We start from the raw sequence: 18,292 nt of genomic DNA, 5'->3' as shown, positions 1-18,292 counted from the left end.
GAAACTGAAAAATAATCATTACACAAATCTTTTAAACCTAAACCATAAGATTGGAAAAAAGTTTGCCTTATATCTTTATATTTATCACAAGATATCAAAAAATGTTCTTCAGTCTCTACTTCAGTGCAAAATTTGCAAAAACGTTGTTCTCTTGGAATTTTGGGTTTATTATATCTACCCCGTTCTATATTTAAACAATCTACCTCTATTTATTTTAAGTAGTCTCATATAATAATTATACATTAAACATAATGAAAAAATCAACATTGGATTCCTGTTACATTCAAGTCTACTATCCATATTTGATGACTGTGTTTTGACCCCCAGAATAGATTTCAACATCTTGTGTTGTAATATTTCAATTGGTAGATTGTCAAAATTATTTAAATTTATGTTATAATCGGATAACCATATTTCACTACCATATACGAAAATAGGTTTAATTAGACCATCAAAAAGTTTAAGACAGGTTTTCAATGGTACCTCTTGGAAATTATTAAATTTACTTTTAACAGAGAAAAAGGCTTTTAGAGCTTTATTATAGAGATCATCTGCGGCATGTTTTAGATTTCCATTGAAATAAAATACAATACCTAGATATTTGTATCTTTCCACTATTTCAATTTGTGAATTATTTTGATAAAAATTATATTTTGAATAATCCTTTTTGCCTTTGCTAAAAATCATTATTTTGGTTTTATTTAAGTTAATTTGTAATTTCCATGTAGTACAGTAGGAGTTAAGTTTGTTAAGACAATGTTGTAGATCTTCTTAATTTCTGATAAAAGTAACAGATCATCTGCAAATAGTAGATGATTGATTTTATGATTTCCTAGATCTAATGGATAGGAGTTGTCTTTGTCATCAAAGCATTTACCTAAATCATTCAAAGAAATATTAAATAAAGTAGGGCTAAGACTGTCTCCTTGTTTTACGCCTTTATCATTTTTGATTGGATTGGTTATGAAATTATTCTTTTTTATGCAGAAAAATGTGTTTGAATACATATTTTTTATAACATTAAAGATATTCCCTGTTATTCCCATTTCTCTTAATTTGAAATACATAGCTTCTCTCCAAACTGAATCAAATGCCTTACAAAAGTCAACAAAACTTAAATATAGTTTTTTTTTAGTTATGTAAGTATTTATTTAACAGTGTTTTTAAAATAAATATTTGATCTGTAGTTCTATAATCTTGGCTAAAATCGGCTTGGTTATGTTCAATTAAATTTGCTGCATCTTGTCATCCTCACCATTTCCGGCGCTATTCGAGGTATTGCGCACAAAACCCATTTTAATTGTCAAGTTCACACACGTGCACGTGACACAACTCTGCAATTTTATTTTAAAAATTTCCTGTCTCGATCGCTTTTCCTTTTCTTTAACTACACGACAAAGCATGAGATTATGTTTGCTGGAAATTTTAATTAAAAAAGGAAATAATTTCTTGTACCATTATTTGTTAAATATCCATATGCACGACTCCCAAAAAATATGAAAACTGCATCTGCATATTATCTTGAGAATTTTTGTGGCTGTAATAAGGTCAAAAGAAGAACCCGCATATGAATTTTAGCAAAGTAAAACAGATCGGAGTTTTTGATGGAACTTCCCGTAGCACAGATCATTTCCAATGTTAGCCTTAGCATTGTGTATATGGTGTATAATGCTATAGCATTGTGTATAGTGTAATGCTAAAGCTTTGTGCATAGTGATATGCTATAAATGTACTGGCGTAATACTATAAATGTACTGGTGTAATGCTATAAGAATGTACCAAGGGCGATGCTATACGAGTTTACCTAGTGTAGTGCCATACAAATTGTTCCTGTATATAATGCAAATGAATTGCAGTTTTGTTAATATAATATGAAAATAAGGAGATGTGTGCAAACGAGACAACTATCTGCCACAGTTTAAGGTAGATCGGGTGTCTTTTTCTGAGCGTCCGTTCTTATTATGTTGCAAAAATACTTTTTTGTTTTAAAAATATTCTACCAAGTATCATTTAATATACAACAAAATACCTAAAACTTGAAATTTAAAGATTGAACTATCAAAAAATTAAGTGTTGTAAAGTATATTTAAAATTTTTGGGGAATTTTTTTCAAGAAAATAAGGCCCGTGACCCCCTATTTTTATTTGATATTTCGGAGTTTTTAATGAAAAGCAATTCTCTCATCGAAAATTAGCCAATTCTATCGTTTAATGTTTCTGCAATATAAGGAAAACTTAAGTTTCCCCTATATTAACAATATAAAATAACCCAAATTTCGTTAATTTCAAGGTCCGTGATCCCAAGTTTTTATATTGAAATTTGAAATTACATTGACCCAATAAGTCTTTTACAGAAGTTTAAGAAAAATCTTTCGTCCAACATTTAGACACCCCAGCTACCTTAAATGATGTGGATGTAAGCAATTATTATAGTCAACCATACGGCCTTCAACAATGAGAAAAATCCATATCTAATAGTCGGTTATAAAAAGCCCCAAAATTGTAGACCTTATTTTCTTCACCCCCTCCCCCTTCTTCCCCTACCTTATACTACTGCTGAATGATACACAAAAGCACAACAAAAGAAAACAAATTTCGCCATCCCTTCGAAATTGGAATTTGATAAAGAAAAAATAACACGTTCTATTTTTATCATACATGTGTAGATCATGTGTAGTTTCAGTTTCAACCATGGTTCTAAATTTAGATTTTACTTTCCCCAAAAATTGCGGACGGAATAGAAGACACCTGTTTATTTTCTGCACCTTGAAAACTGAGATTTGGATGCCATAGATTTTACTTATTCTGAGATAAATGTAATAGTGCTCAATTCTTACTTTCTGAGTGTGTAATGTTTTGTGGACGGAATCCGATGGGTTTTTTTTTTTTTGCTGTTGCCAGTGTTGACTTTTCTTCGGCTTATAAATGTAGTACAAGTGGTCGATTACCCCTTAGTATCTTTTATAAATAATAAAATATAAAACATCATAAAATGTTCAATTGCATAAAAAACGGACATGCTAACGTCATTCTAGTTCAATACACAAATTCACATGCAATATAATTAGTCGTTACCTACAATTTTACGCGACACTGTGAATTTCATTCAAAACTATGGTTTTTCAAAAATTATTGTTGGGTCAATTCTGGTTTGATATTAATGAATTTGATACGAATAGAAGCAGAAATGTCACTGGTTTATTTGTTTATTTGGTTATAATTTTGTTGTTAAGGCGTTTTTACCTTCTGATGAAATAAACACGAGTCGTATTGTGTACCTGCTCCTGCGTGTCTAAAACAAAAACAGTGGTAATAGAGTCAGACTAACTCACAATAGGATACTCAGATTTCTGATTGGAGTCATTCTAATAATTTCTTTGAAGTTTTGAGATAGCACATGAATACTTGTTTGGATTCATGATAGACCGCACCAAGTCATTTTTCTTTCATGTGCCCATTTTTCCTTTCTAGGAGTAGGGGAGATAACCCGCGTAACTAACGACGCACGTTTTTTTTATCCTAAATTCCGCTAGAGGCGTGCAATTACGTACACTTCGCCTTAACAAACTGAGGCGAATTTAACACGGATATGTATTTTCTCTTCAACAATATTTTTATTCTCTGTTCTTTATTTTTATTTAAACTAAGCTAAATACGTTTTGCGGCAAATTAGATAAAAATAAACACTATATGTATTTGAAGGCATTTTGTAAATAAACAAGTATAAGATCAGGCAAATAAATCACGTATTCCTTAAGAATGATTCTAATATAGGAACTTTTTTTTACTTGAAATTGTGTTTACGGGTTTAAAATACAGTTTTTTTATTTTCTGATAAAATAGTTAAATATATGGTATTATCATAACAATTCTTTATTTTATTTAAAATAAACATGTAACACTTTCTCGGATTAACTTTTCATCGTGTTCATGATTGCAAATCCGGGACACCGTTTTTAATTTATGTCTAAAAGATTAATTCCGAAAAAATAATTTACAATAGTACTTTGTTAACCTTCTAGGATTATTAAAAAATGACGGATTTTTTATTTTGTTTACCATGGGGATATTTTTTGTTCCGTTACTGAGGATATTTTTGTCCTTTACGAATCCATAGGACAAATTTGACTCAAATAGGATGTATTTTGTCTCATAGAAAAAAACGGTAGTTTTTATCCGATAGATTTTTTTCATTTTTATCGGATATAATAGTTATTTTGATAAATACAAATAATTCATTGAAGTTTCGTATGCATCTATCAAGATAAATCAAATCCCGTCCAGCAATTTTGTCTAGTAATACGTACATTATAATTATGATATGCAACTTAATCACCAATGAATGAGATAGAGTACATTATTTGCCTGTTCGTGTACATTTATAACTTTTGTTTTTAAATCATTCCAATTCCTTTTCATCCGAGCTTTCATTGTTGGGAAATGATACATAATACATGATTCATTAATCAAATATACATGTAGTACTTTACGTTTGACTCTCAAATTGGTTCAACATAATGAAAGGTGAACCGTTAGGTCTTGTCTGTATCCTTACCTAAGGATTGCTTTGGTTTTATAGCTCAAAACGGTATTATTTGTTTTGCATGAGCATTTAATGATTCTTTCTTCTTGATTTCTTAATGAGAATAAATTCAGAAATGTGGAGTGAATTCGGAACACTTTACATTGGTTAAATAATGAATTGTATGTTTCAGAAATTTTCACAAGTCTAATTTCGGTTTTGACGCCCGGAGACACTGTTGTTTACAGTAAAAGACGAAAATCTACACATGTACGTCCTTATAAAAAAGAAGATGTGGTATGATTGCCAATGCTCATAATTATATCATAATTAATGTTCTCCCCCTAATACATTTTGTAATAATGAATCTATAATAGATGCCACTGGATGTTAAACGATCGACTATTAATTCATCTATCTTATCCTTTTAGTTTTGTAATAATTTGCACATCAAACACATGAAACAACTGCAGATTTACACTATAGTTAGGAGGCCAAAATTATTGCACACATAAAACACTCATTCATATCCCTACGTCTTGATCCCCTCACAAAACAACACTTAGAAAATTACATGCATCCGTAACGCTTTTCTGGATTTACTTTCACTAGGAACGCTCAAAGCTCAATATTTGAAAGCCAAAGAATGTATAAAAAAGATAGGAGTGAAGAGCTATGTGACCAATAAAGGACCTACCACATTAGCAACATTCTTTATATTATATGTGTCTGTCCAAAGTCAAAAGCACGTAGTTCAGTGGTTGTCGTAACTTCAATTCTGTTATATTTGGGCTTTTTTTTTGTTGGCAAAATTGCTTTGTTATAAATAAGACCGGTAGTTTTCTCAATTGAATTGTTTCATATTTTTCATGTCGGGGCGGGGCCTTTTATAACCGACTTTACGGTTTCCGTATTTTTTCATTATTCAAGGTCGTACGACCTATATATATAACTGCTAACATCCTCTTGATTTTAACTTTCTTGAATAGTTGTCTCACTAGCAATTATACCACATCTTCTTATTTAACATAAGAGCTAAATCCATCAAAGGCCAACTTAATCTGTGGTAGCTGAAACCTACGTTTCTTAAAAACAAATTTTAAATTTCTATACTGACAATTTAAGAAATGTTTGTCATTTATATCTGTTCGTGACATAAGTATAAAAATATTTCAGCTATGAAGATTTGTAAACCCTTAAATAAACCGTATTTCCCTCGGGCAATACCCGCGGGAATTCAAATCATTACTTTAGTACAATAAAAACCATTATCAGAAAATCGGTATAAAAGTGTTTGCAATTATTGAAGTGTATATATATATATGTATAACTCAGAGGTGCAATGGGGACCATGAAGTTTGATGGTCACGCTGAAGTGCGATGGTCTGCGCCGAAGTGCGATAAGCCGTTCGATGGTGTGCGATGGTCTATATGACGTGTGATAGCTAGATTAAAATCTACAGATGTGCAATTATTATGAGTAGTATATTTGTTTCAAAGTCAGTATATATATTTGCATTTACTAGTGTTATTGTCTATGGATGTATTAGTTATAGTTGCATACTAATTGAGAGATCGTCCTCTTTGATTTTCTGCATGTGGAAATTATTCTGCGTTAACATGTATCTTTACTTTGTTCCTCTCATATGATCCTCATTTACCGTTGTATTATAATAAGAAGAGTCTGTGGACCCGTATGTATTTAGGGAATGCCACGCTCCCTCGTAAGTAAAAAAATCAACGTTCGTATATTTCACGTTTCAGAGTCCTACATGTTTGTAGAATTTTACTCAGAACTCAGAAAGTTGATACCAGCGCGGGTTATGCTTAAACCTCTTATTCTAGATGTCAGGTAACCTACTTGTGTTTATGTTGGATTGCTGTATGATTGACGCATACCCGCCATTTCATAGGTTTTTTTTTTTATTTTTTTGTTAAGGGATGCATCCAGTTGCAACTTTTCATTTAAAATATATTTCCGTGACGTAACCTCAAAAGATTAGTTGCTTCAATAAATTATTTTTTAGGGAAAACGAAACCTCTTCTCGCATGTCGCACTTTGGGTAATTGTTAACCTTGTTCTCTTCGACAAAATACGGCCTTGAATTTCAATTTTGATATAAATATAAAAAAAGCCACAATTTGGTTCCTAAATAGATATTTTTCAAAACCCCTAAAGCTAGGTAAAACCTATCTCTTTATAAAGGCTCTAAATTCAGCACGTTTTAGAGTTTTTTTGAAAATCCGATGGTTTTTGCTTTGTTCGAAACTAAAACATGAACAAATATAACTAAATAAACTAAAAATATGATAAACAAATGTATTCTTGATGTCAGATCAAAATACATTTAACAAGCCAGTGCATTGATACAAATTATATTCTACTGAATTTACTATATCGATAATTTTACATTCGTTACTATTACGCAATATATATATATATATAAGTCATGTGTCCAGGTGAGAAATAACAACGGGTGGTATGTATACTAAAATGTTTATCGTCTTCCATTATACACGAGGGTGTGGATGGGGGTTTACAGAAGAGAAAATAACCAAAAAAAATATAGAAAAGAAAATGATGAGGAACTAGAATATAAGGAATACAGAATGATGGGCAAAAAGTATAACGAATAGAACAAATGGCCTAACAATGATAGAATACAGAAATAATGAATCCTCATCCATAATCTGACGATGACATTTAGCTTTTCATGGGCATACGATACAGTTTTAAACGCACAGTGATTTTTTTTACGAAAGTTTGCATACAAAATCAATTTACATATACAAAATCAATTTGAATATGTAATAAATAATATATCTTTATGTGCTAAATTTAAAAGATAAATGGGTTTGAATTTTTCGACATGTACTTAAAATTTCGGTTTCTTGGACATTTCTGTCCTTTGAACAGACATCCTTAACTTTTTTTATTTCAATCGATAAACATATGCGGATTTCGGTAAAGAGATTGGGAATATCCTCGTTACAAAATTAGGCTCTCCATTTGTGTAACAATTCTTTGTTAATAATTAATTTTTGTTAAAAGAAATTGATTTTAGAAAAAAAAAACGGCATTTTTGTTGTAGATTTATCAAGTTTAAAAAAATCGGTGATTTCTTCATAAAAGTTGGAACGAATAATCTTCATACAGTATCAAGCCAAATTCAATTTTAAAAAAGAGGGGTCCATTTTCTCGTTTTTAGGCAAATAGTTAAATCACTCGAAAAAAAATGCATCTTTTCCCGATATATGTTTGACGTCGCGAAAAATAACATTTTACGTTAGCAATTAATGTGTCTATAAAAAGAACGAGTTCTACAATATATAAAATTCTGTCAAAAAATCATTTTATAGGTAAACATTATAAAAGTCATCCGAAAAAGTGAAGAGAATAATAACATACTTATTCGATTTCATGCAATTAGGTTTTAATGCTAAAAGTTTTATATAAGAGAGAGAGAGAGAACATCACTGTCAAAAAAGGAAAAATTATAATAGGGAAAGAAAATCGTCCCTTTTGTCGTTAATTTTTGTTTACAGTTTCCTGTGTAAAACAAAAATATATAAATCTAGGAAAGGAGAGTTATTGCTGTTTATATTAGATTTATATAATATAAGTTTTTTGTGTAAATGTCGGCAGTATATTTAGAGAATTATTAAATTAAATTTAATTCCATTAAAGGTTTAATTGATTATTTTTCAGCAAGTCATGTAAAGGAAAATGTATGCATACAGAATACAATATATGGTTATTCCATTACTGCAAGTTCCTGAACACAAAACAAGTTAGATTAGTCGTTGATTGCATCTTGCCGGGAAACAAACAAGATTTTTTCTCATAAAAATCCATCAAACGACACGAGATCATCATTACTTCTCTCGGTTATTTTAACATAAAAAGAATAAAGTGTCTACTTTTTTATGCCTTTTCAACCTTTTTGTTTCGAACTTCACTGATGAGTCTTTTGTAGACAAAACGCTCGTATGGCGTTCAAAATCCATGATGAGTTTATTATTTAGATAATAAAAAAAGTGAAACACGATCGAATAGTCTAGACTTGTATCTACAAATAGTTGTTCTCCTCTGCGTCATTTGGTCTCTGTTGGATAGTTGTCACTATGACAATCATACCTCATCTCCTTATTTTTCTACTGACTCAGATGACACCTCAAATGCACGTGTTAGCTATATAAAAACAAAATGGGTATGATAACCGCAAAAAATAGGCTCCTGATTGTTATTAGTAAAATATTTCAAATATTTACAAATTTATGAATATTACTGACCATTTTTCTTAAAGCCTGAATGCATAGAAAAAAAGAACCTCACAGAAGGGTATATCAAGCTAAACATATCAAATTCATCCTATAAAATCCGCCTCATGAACGAATACCCTATTCTTATAATTCGATTATAAGAACTTAAAAAGGGATAAACCGATTTACAAAATGAATGTTTGAACTGTTTCGCTATATAACAGATGTATTTTTCCTTTGAATTGGATTATCTTTTTGTCTATTTTAAAATTGTTTCCAGATAAGATCTCAGCAATGCTTTTCGTTTATCTATATCTGTTAAAATTTTATAATTATTAGTTTCATAAATATGTTCTATTGTGAAAAAAGAAATCGCAATCTTCTTGTATCAAGTATATTTTAAGTCATTTTGCTGATGTCAAGGTTAAATAGAAAACCATATATGAAAAAAACACATTGCCTTAATCTAAGATAAAAACGGAGAAAAGACAAACAACAGTATACACCTTTCTACACAGATAAAAAAAGAATAAGCAAATCCACACCAATCAATAACTGAGGGCGAACCCAGATGCTCCAGAAATGTAGGTAGTTCCTGTTCTTCATGCGACACCTTTCGTCTTTTTCATTTTAAAGTTTACAATTATAATTCATGCAAACAAATAAACATGAAAGTATGGTATGAAAAGTTGTTTTTTTTCGTACCCCTCGCCTTTTTCAGGACCAGTCAATGGAAGACATGTCAACGGTCTAACAGTTTTACCTCAAATTTGAAATAGAATATTAAACAACTGGCTTTTGTAAATACAAATAAATCATGTCCGAAAATAAAGACTCAAGGAACAAGTATGAAATATACTGAAATTATATGAGGCATTTGTAGCCTGTGAAGGGGTGAAAGTCGTATAAATGGGTTTACTTTTATTTAATAGATTAACAAATATCGGGAAATATATGTTAAATTATGAAACTATCCAAGAAAAATAACCTGAATTAATTACCGCACGTACGCATAGGAGAAAATTAAGTATTAAAGTTTTTGGATTATGTAAAAATCTAGGACGCAATTAGTACAAAGAAAATACAAATATTTTACAAATGTATGTACAATAATAATAATCGGATTTCATGTTAGTTATATGATAATTAACAGTGTTATAACTTTAATGAATAATGGCCGAATCGAATGCATTGTAAAGTACAAAAATGACAAAATTATCAACACATAGATATCTGAAATAAGACAATACATTTATACTACTTAACATTTGAAGGCAAGCAGCTCGAGTTTAATGAAAAAGTATAAACACGCCAATAAAGTAAATATTCACAATAGTTATCTTAAACAAACTGTCAACCTTTGAAAATGTTGGCCTCAATCATGTGAGGTATACACAAATGAAATATATATTTTTAAATTTGTTCTGAAAAACATATGTAAGATTTGCTTTCAAAGCTTGTTGATATCTGTTTAATTTAGAGCAGGTAATGAGACCCCCTTACTCGTAACACTATACATATAGTGAAGGAAGTAAATTAGAAATTTCTCGTCTTATATTTGATCGCATTTATTTCCCTTCATGCATATCCACAGGTATCGTTCTACACTTGTGTAAAGTTTCATATATAACCACCAAGCCGTTTAGGAGGAGTAGGTCCTAACAAGCACATTTATAAACAAACATACAGATATACAGACAGATGGATGTACGAACAACATGCTTCTTTTATACCTTTAAAACATATAGTTACTTAAAAAAATGTTAAATAAGTAATGTGTTCGAATCGATCACTGTTAAAGACTTAAAAAGAGACTCCTCACTTGTCTCACAAAACGATCGACAGTCAAATCATATTATGTCAGTAATTCCTATGAAAATCACGGCTGTACAAAATATCTAAAAAGTATAATTTCCACAAAATATTATATCTGTTCTATACTTAAATGAGCAGTATATGTAGATATTACGTGTATGTCGTCTTTCGTCTGGAAAGTTACTTACCTTGTAAATAAATCATCAAAGAAGTTATTGTTATAAAAAGGCGTTCAAATATCATATCATTCTTTTCTGGGTGTAATTAAATGTTAACATCAAGTGATAAGAACGCAACATCCTTTATAAAGAAGAAATATCGTTTTCATATTGTGAAAGGTTTCAAAACACGAGTTTACATTATTTGTATTTCACATATAAATGCGCCTTTCATTGATTTCCAACAGTCATGCCATTGATATTGGTCTGACTTACTCATGCACAAAAATTCTGATGTATCTGAGGTTGTTGAATCTGGTTGTGATGAATACCAGTTGAAATATGATATAACAGAACCATCATCATATCGCCATGTTGGCTCTGACAGGAGATGGGTTCCCTGGAAGTATATCCAATGGGAAATATCAAACTGGTCTGAAAAAGAATTGCACACGTATGATAATAAATTTAACATTATATTAATAACTTTACGGATAAACATATTATAAACACCTGTCTTTTGTTGCAAACCCTATGTAGCTCTATACATGTTTTTGGGTATTAAAGTCATTTGGTTGCTGTCCCATTAAAGTGTACACCATATTGATTGCAGTAGGAATGCTCATTGCAAATATAATTAGGGTGATAATAATTATTCGATACCTGTGTTTTGACAATTGGAACGTAACCGTGGTTAATTATAACACAGGATTAAACACCGTTCTACAAAATCGTAATCACTTCTCTAAATTATTTTAGCGTTTCGAGAAGTTTGTAATTTCAAGACTATATAAACCCCGCGGAAGGTAAAGACATACCACAGGAAGTAACCATGTAGGCGTTAGAACCTTATTGTTAATTCATATTGTACAAGAATAAAAGTTGCCAATTGATTGATTTTAATTAATGAAAAGATTTGTGCAACATCTGGTTAGTAGACCAATCCTCAATTATAACCTGAAAGCAGTGACTCAAATATATTTTCTCTTGTACCATGTATGTGATTTGACCAAGTTATTATACCTGAATTTATGAAAATCAGACTGTGCCTTATCGACTTATGCAGCATCGTTACTCAGACAAAACACTACTAACAGGATCTGCTAACCCTTACGGAGTACTTGATATCACCCCTATTTTTTTTATTTGGTTCGTATTGATCAGTCTTCAGTTTTCCATGAATAGTGGCGCCTTCTCGTTTAGGTGTAGTAATTTTTGCCAAGGCAATTTTTCCTCGATCTAGGAGTTTTTTTTATGACTACCTTAAGTTTGAATTTTCCACCTCTTTTTAGACAAAGCAGAGGAAAATGGAAAGCATTATCATACTCGGTGGTCGGGGAACAGGGTTGTATATACGTAAGATCCTTTTTGGTCTTATCAGCACTTCAACATTTGTATTTGGTTTTTAATTATAGAATATTTTGGCCCCGGGCATCACTGAAGAAACATTAGTCAAATAAGCAATTGGTACAGTTACATCGGTACCGTTAACGTTATGATGTGTAATAAACAGAACAACTGATGTCTGTCTGAAGTGCGCTGTCATATTTGTCTGATTTCTATTGTTTACAACCCAATATATTTTCCTTATTAAAAATAGTGTTGGTGTCTGCATTATAAACATATAACCTAAAATGGTAAAACAAATTTTAAAAAGACGAAATAGGCGATGCAATATGGTGAATGCAAATGAAATATACATGATTATTTGAATCAATTATAACATATATTAACCTTTGCCAAAACTGCATATGCGATATTTAAGAAAACATACAAACCTAGAAATGTGACAATGTGTTGTTGTTTTTCATCTGAATAAATTTTCATGAGTTCTCCACCTTCTGATTCACATATTTGGCTGTAATTATCGTACCTCAAGGTATTGTCATATAAATGGACTTTATAGCAACTGTTGAATGCTTTATTAAAAACGTAACCAGTAATATGCGGGCATCTTTCTACGAAATTAAGAAAATGTCAGTCATAAGAGATAAGCAGGTATGTAAAATGGCGTTCAGTATTGATAAAATAAAGTAAAATACCAAACAAATTTTGATAAAAATCCTCGTTAAGTATGTGGTATGTAGGCCTAGATCAATATCTTTCTTAAGTTTTATGTGTATATACTGTAGTTTTGTGCTTGTACAAAATATAATCTCGATATAAGATAAAAAGTAAAACTTTGGGAGTTGTTCCTTTTCTAAAGAAGTGCACTGTGAAAAAGTAGGAATTTTCAAACAGAATTGTAAATAATGCATGTGATGTTCGGTTTTCAATTCGAAAACAAGTTATGGATTGTTGATTCATTATCAATTATATTGCTAAGTATTTTGAGCTTATTGTTTAATCCAAATGTTTTGAAAAGCATTTTATTAAGAATAATATATTATTCAAGAAAGTTTAAAATTGTTGTAAGCGTGTTGCTTCAACCGCTGTGTTGTAATGCTTATAACATATAATAGATGAAGGTAAAACGTATAGAAAATACCTCTATTGAGACGAGATATTGCGATTACTCCCATCATAAAGATGATCAATTTCTATTTGGAAAAAAAATGTTAAATCACAAAAACTCCGAGAATTAATAAAATGCATCTCTAGTGAAACAAATGATTTTATTTTATCTAATCTCATTTAATCAATGACGGGAAAATGCATGAAATGTTATACAATTTTTGTTAACAATTTAAATTAAGGGATGATAAAAATTAGGAAAATTTCGATATTCATATCAACAGATCAGCGCATTATTTACTCTTGAAGGTATAAGACCACTAATTCATAGCCCCATTGCTTTCTATGTTAAATTCTGCAATTTCTAGCATTGATAACAACATTGTCTTAAGTTCAAATAAAGTGGCAGTCATTTCATGTCATTTCTTGTCAAAACTATACCGTTTCCTGACTTGTGCTGAAAAATTCAACATACCTTTAATTGCATATATAAACGTACTGGTTCCCGGAAGTTTGATAGTAGAAAAACAGGTACTTCTGATCTGAACAACAGGGCAAATGGCCCTCATATTATAATTCTATATACTTTTTTATTATTCAAAGGAAACTTTTAACAAGGGTTCTACAGTGATACCAAATCCCCAAGCTTTCATTTGATACCAAAACTACCCAAATTTCACCAATTGACAAAGATCCATCTATGCGTAGCAACTATTTTGTTTAAAATATGTACTACTTTCTTGTATGTTCTTTCCGATCGAGCCCGATTTAGTGGTTCTATACCTGAAGACATATCCGAGTCTTTATCCTACATATATATATGTGTTTTTTTTCCTTTTCAACAATGTGTGTATGTTTGAATATATTCATATCTATTTTAATAGTCTACAATATCACCGACATTCGTCCCATATGTTTTTTAATCTTCTGTTTATACCAATTTAAAATTCAATTCGATAATACCATTTTTTTTTTTTTTTTTGCGATATTCTAAACCAGATGGATCTCTCATTTTCAAGGTAAGAAATGATTTAACTGCCGATTTAAGTAGGTGCAAATAGTATCGGATCTTGAAAGTGCATACTCTTATTTCCATTAAAACTATATAGATACATACAAAAATTATCATGATAATAGCATTTATTTGCATATCTGCCCATCAACACATATGCAACAGTATGTTCAAAACCAATTCCTGCAAATTGGTAATAATTTCGGCGTGAAAAGGTTAGTCGGATATTCCTTTTATATTAAGTCTTATTTTATGTCTACCGCTTTGTCATTTAAAGACATACACTAACATAGTTTGTCATTTCGCTTGAGATTTAACTATTTAAACATATAAGGGTTAAATGTTGATTGATCTTTTGCTCATATATATATATATATATATATAAATTTTACACAGATAATTTTTTTAAAGTGAAATATATGTGTAATAAGTCATTCCATCTTTTCCGCAAGTTTATTGTTTTCTGTTTGATATTAGATTAATATTTAAGATCCATTTTAGTTACATCTGGTGATCTTTTTATTTGGCAATCGCCAATGGCAGTCAGCAGGGTTTAAGAACATCCGTTGTTCGACCTGCTAGTCAAATGTGTTTTGATAAAATATACTTTGTCATTTTTTTGGTCTTTTAGAAAATGTTGTTTGTGCTGTATTTAGACCACTTTACCAAGAAATTTGTTTTGCATGCACACGTAAAAAAATTGCGATTTTTATCCAACGCAATCATAGGTTTGAACGTTGTTTTCAGTTTAGACTTGTTTATATTTTTTCGTTGGGGCTTGTTTTATATTTGCCTTCGGGTTTATATGATCCGTTCATCCTATTTCGACTCTTCAAAATTCAAGAGTCTATCCTTAATTGAGGTAAATTATATGGCCTTCCAAATACCGTTTCAATAACTGACATCACTAAAGAGACATTAATTGTCGAAATCCTGATATGGTGTACTAAATTTTGCACCTTTTGATTGCAGAATACCGTCTTTTCCGCAAGTTTATTGTTTCTGTTTGATATTAAATTATTATTTAAGATCCATTTTGTTACATCTGATGATCATCTTATTTGGCAATCGCGAATGGCAGTCAGCAGGGTTTAAGAACATCCGTTGTTCGACCTGCTAGTCAAATGCGTTTTATTAAAATATTCTTTGTCACTTTTTTGGTCTTTTGGAAAATGTTGTTTGTGCTGTATTTTGACCCCTTTACCAAGAAATTTGTTTTTCATGCACACGTATAAAAATTGCGGTTTTTATCCAAAGCAATCACAGGTTTGAAAGTTGTTTTCAATTTAGACTTGTTTGTGTTATAAGTCATATACACATAATAAAATATTCAAATAACTAATGTGCTGCTATTACTGTTAAATTTGTAACAAAATATTCAGAAAATTGAATAATGAATGATCAAGCTATTATTGTTTTGACATCTTTTCGATGTTTTGTAAAATCAGGACAAGAAACGTAGGCCTTAATTGATAAGCACAGGTCCAGGAAAACATAGTTATACTTCTTTTCGTCAAATCATTTAATTGAGGTTTTCAAGATAAGACTCTTTATATGAAAAGGGTTTTTTTTACAGAATCCGTACTTCCCTCGAGTGTAAGAATAGTGTCTTTCAGAATATTGAATAACGAGTATTCGTTTTCATTGATGGGTAAACCATTATGTTTTTGAATAAAAAGAGAAAAAAATACGAAGTGTGCAATGAAAAAAATCATGCTAGACCATGGTCTAAAGAAAAAAGGCAAACAGAATAACAACATTAAACAAAGGAAATAAAACATAAGCAGTGTGAGGAGAACATGATTGCCCTAAGCAACTTCCTAAACGTAATTTAGACAAAGAACCAGTACTATTCCTTAAATTACTCCTACATTTTGTCTAGCATCCAAATCAAGTCACTTAGTCTTCAAATCATGTGCAACCATTTTATACCATAACATAACTAATTGCCCTCTTTTGACAAACTCTGCTTTCCAGAGGCTGTTTTATAAGATCTAGAGAATGAAAAAAAGCTATGTTTTTATTTAAACGGCTTTATTTCAAATGTAGTGATGCAAAAATCGAATGCTTCGATGTTGGGCCATTCGGTGGTGTTCTTTGTCTTTCTGGCACATTATTCCGATCATACCTTTGTTTATTTACCCACTTTGTAACATTAAACTCGATGGACGCCTTATGAGATAGAAAGATATTCCAAAATCGTATTAAGTGAACATCTTTTTAGTAACAAAAAGGGGAAGTTCGGTATTTTTTCCTGGACTACTGTTTATCTTCAGAATCCAATTGAGGTTAATACTCATTGATTGAATATTACTTTATAAAAATATGCAATTTAAAACTTAATAAGAAATGAGTTTCATTGCATAACAACTTCTACTGGCCGTTCATACTTGAAGAGCTAACTAGATACATTAGATTTTAAAATTATCTTGATATGCTACATGAATATTAAAGTGATAACAGTTTTCAGAATCTAATGTCATTGTTTAAACATGTTAAATTTAGATATTCCCATTTATTTTTGCCTCTAACGTGTTTTTATATTGCTATAATAAGCTCTTTTCAAAGAAAAACCATCAAATATTTTGCCTGAACAATAAGATGTCGTCGTGTTATCTGCCACGTCACAACAAAAATATCAAAATCTTATCTTCAGCAACGTGCTATTGGTACGTTTACACAACAATTATCAAAAGTTAAGTAAGCATTTCATACAAAAACACAAAATAAAAAATATTCCTCACCATCAAGCACAAGATAATAACTCAATCCAACACTGATATATCCTAGTGAGGTAGGATGGACTATGTAGCCAATGGTAACCCCTTTACACTCCTTTGATCCTTTGTGGTAGGAAATAGACACGCATTCATCCATAACACCGCACTGTAACGAACATTTAATCAAACTTTGATTTCTCAACACTATTATATTTGCATTTATAAACCAATTTTCCAAATACGACTGCTGTGCGGCAATGTAAGAGACAATATCAGCATATAGCAGGGAAGAAATTAAAACCAACAAAACTGATATAATTCCTTTGACTTTCATTATAGTATACAGTCAGGTATGTTTATTTTTGTTCATTGGCTAACTGGTGATGCTTTTGTAAGTCTACAAAACACGTGATTTACACAATTTTAGATTCCATCGAAAAATATTGAACACAGCACATGTTAATAGTAAAGAGTTTGTCAATAACAGTTCATAGTTGAACGTTAGTTTTCATGTTAAAAGTAATGTCCTTCGCTCCATCATGTCTTTTTGATTTGATATCGCAAATTTTCCAAAATTTACGAATGTCTTAAGAAAAACGCAAAACTTAGTACATAATTTAGGTCTACTTGGTATTTAAGAGTCCGCTTACGTTTTTATCTCTCGCCTCGATATTTAACACTCAATATGTCTAGTGCTCAATACGCAGCTGCACAGATATTTATAACGTAACTCCTAATGAATTATTCATCAAAGCTTCCCCTTATTCTTTCAATAATTCAATACTTTGTTTTCAATAATGGCATCTTAGACTTGTATTTTAAAAAAGAAACTATAATCTTTTTTTAAAGAGTATTCATTAGTTTCTACTTTTAGAATTGCGTTTTGCTGTCCAGGCTTATAAGCAAAAAATTAAAATAATTAAATAACGAACAATTAGTTTTGTTAAGCTGTTCGTATGAGGGTGATGATAAAAGATGAAAAGTTTAAAAATTTAATTTGTAATAAGGTTTGTTGAACTCGTGACAATAGTCATAAAATAAGAAGAATTTGTCTATTAAAACACTGTTTTGCAAAGTGGTTTCTTCGTTTGGGCAGTTTTGTCTGTATGTTGACTTTTTTATTCTATTATATTATCTGTAATAAAATTGAATAAGAAAAAAAAAACAGCATCTGTTGATTTGTGTTAGCCTTCTAACAACATAACGTAAGAACGGGTCACGAATATTACTTTTGAGTGAGAAGGGACAATTATCGGCCCTTATACATAATGTATATTAACGAAAACAAAGATTGGAACAAACACGCGCATTTATAAAAATACAGTCAGCAATAATGTACACAAAACATT

The 18,292-nt window shown here is 30.6% G+C and overlaps 1 protein-coding gene across 1 annotated transcript; it reads right to left on the bottom strand.

Annotated features, from left to right (window-relative positions):
* Positions 1–10,952: 10,952 nt before the first annotated feature.
* LOC127705572 (versican core protein-like) lies at positions 10,953–17,277 on the bottom strand. Its single transcript, XM_052209900.1, has 3 exons — positions 16,968–17,277; positions 12,536–12,715; positions 10,953–11,192 (listed from the first exon to the last, which is right to left on the bottom strand). The coding sequence occupies exons 1-3, from the start codon at positions 17,275–17,277 to the stop codon at positions 10,954–10,956; spliced, it is 729 nt and encodes a 242-aa protein (XP_052065860.1). The 3' UTR covers position 10,953.
* Between the last annotated feature and the right edge of the window lie 1,015 nt (positions 17,278–18,292).

Source organism: Mytilus californianus, unplaced genomic scaffold (genome assembly GCF_021869535.1).
Source record: "Mytilus californianus isolate M0D057914Y unplaced genomic scaffold, xbMytCali1.0.p SCAF_6, whole genome shotgun sequence".
Taxonomy (NCBI): domain Eukaryota; kingdom Metazoa; phylum Mollusca; class Bivalvia; order Mytilida; family Mytilidae; genus Mytilus; species Mytilus californianus.
This window is presented reverse-complemented; position numbering and strand designations above follow the sequence as displayed.

Excerpts from the sequence above, each read along its gene's own strand:
- LOC127705572 (XM_052209900.1), bottom strand. The coding sequence starts at position 17,277 with ATGAAAGTCAAAGGAATTATATCAGTTTTGTTGGTTTTAATTTCTTCC. Across the intron at positions 12,716-16,967 it reads TTATTATCTTGTGCTTGATG|AAAGATGCCCGCATATTACT; the intron begins GTGAGGAATATT and ends TTAATTTCGTAG. Across the intron at positions 11,193-12,535 it reads ACACATTGTCACATTTCTAG|ACCAGTTTGATATTTCCCAT; the intron begins GTTTGTATGTTT and ends ATTCTTTTTCAG.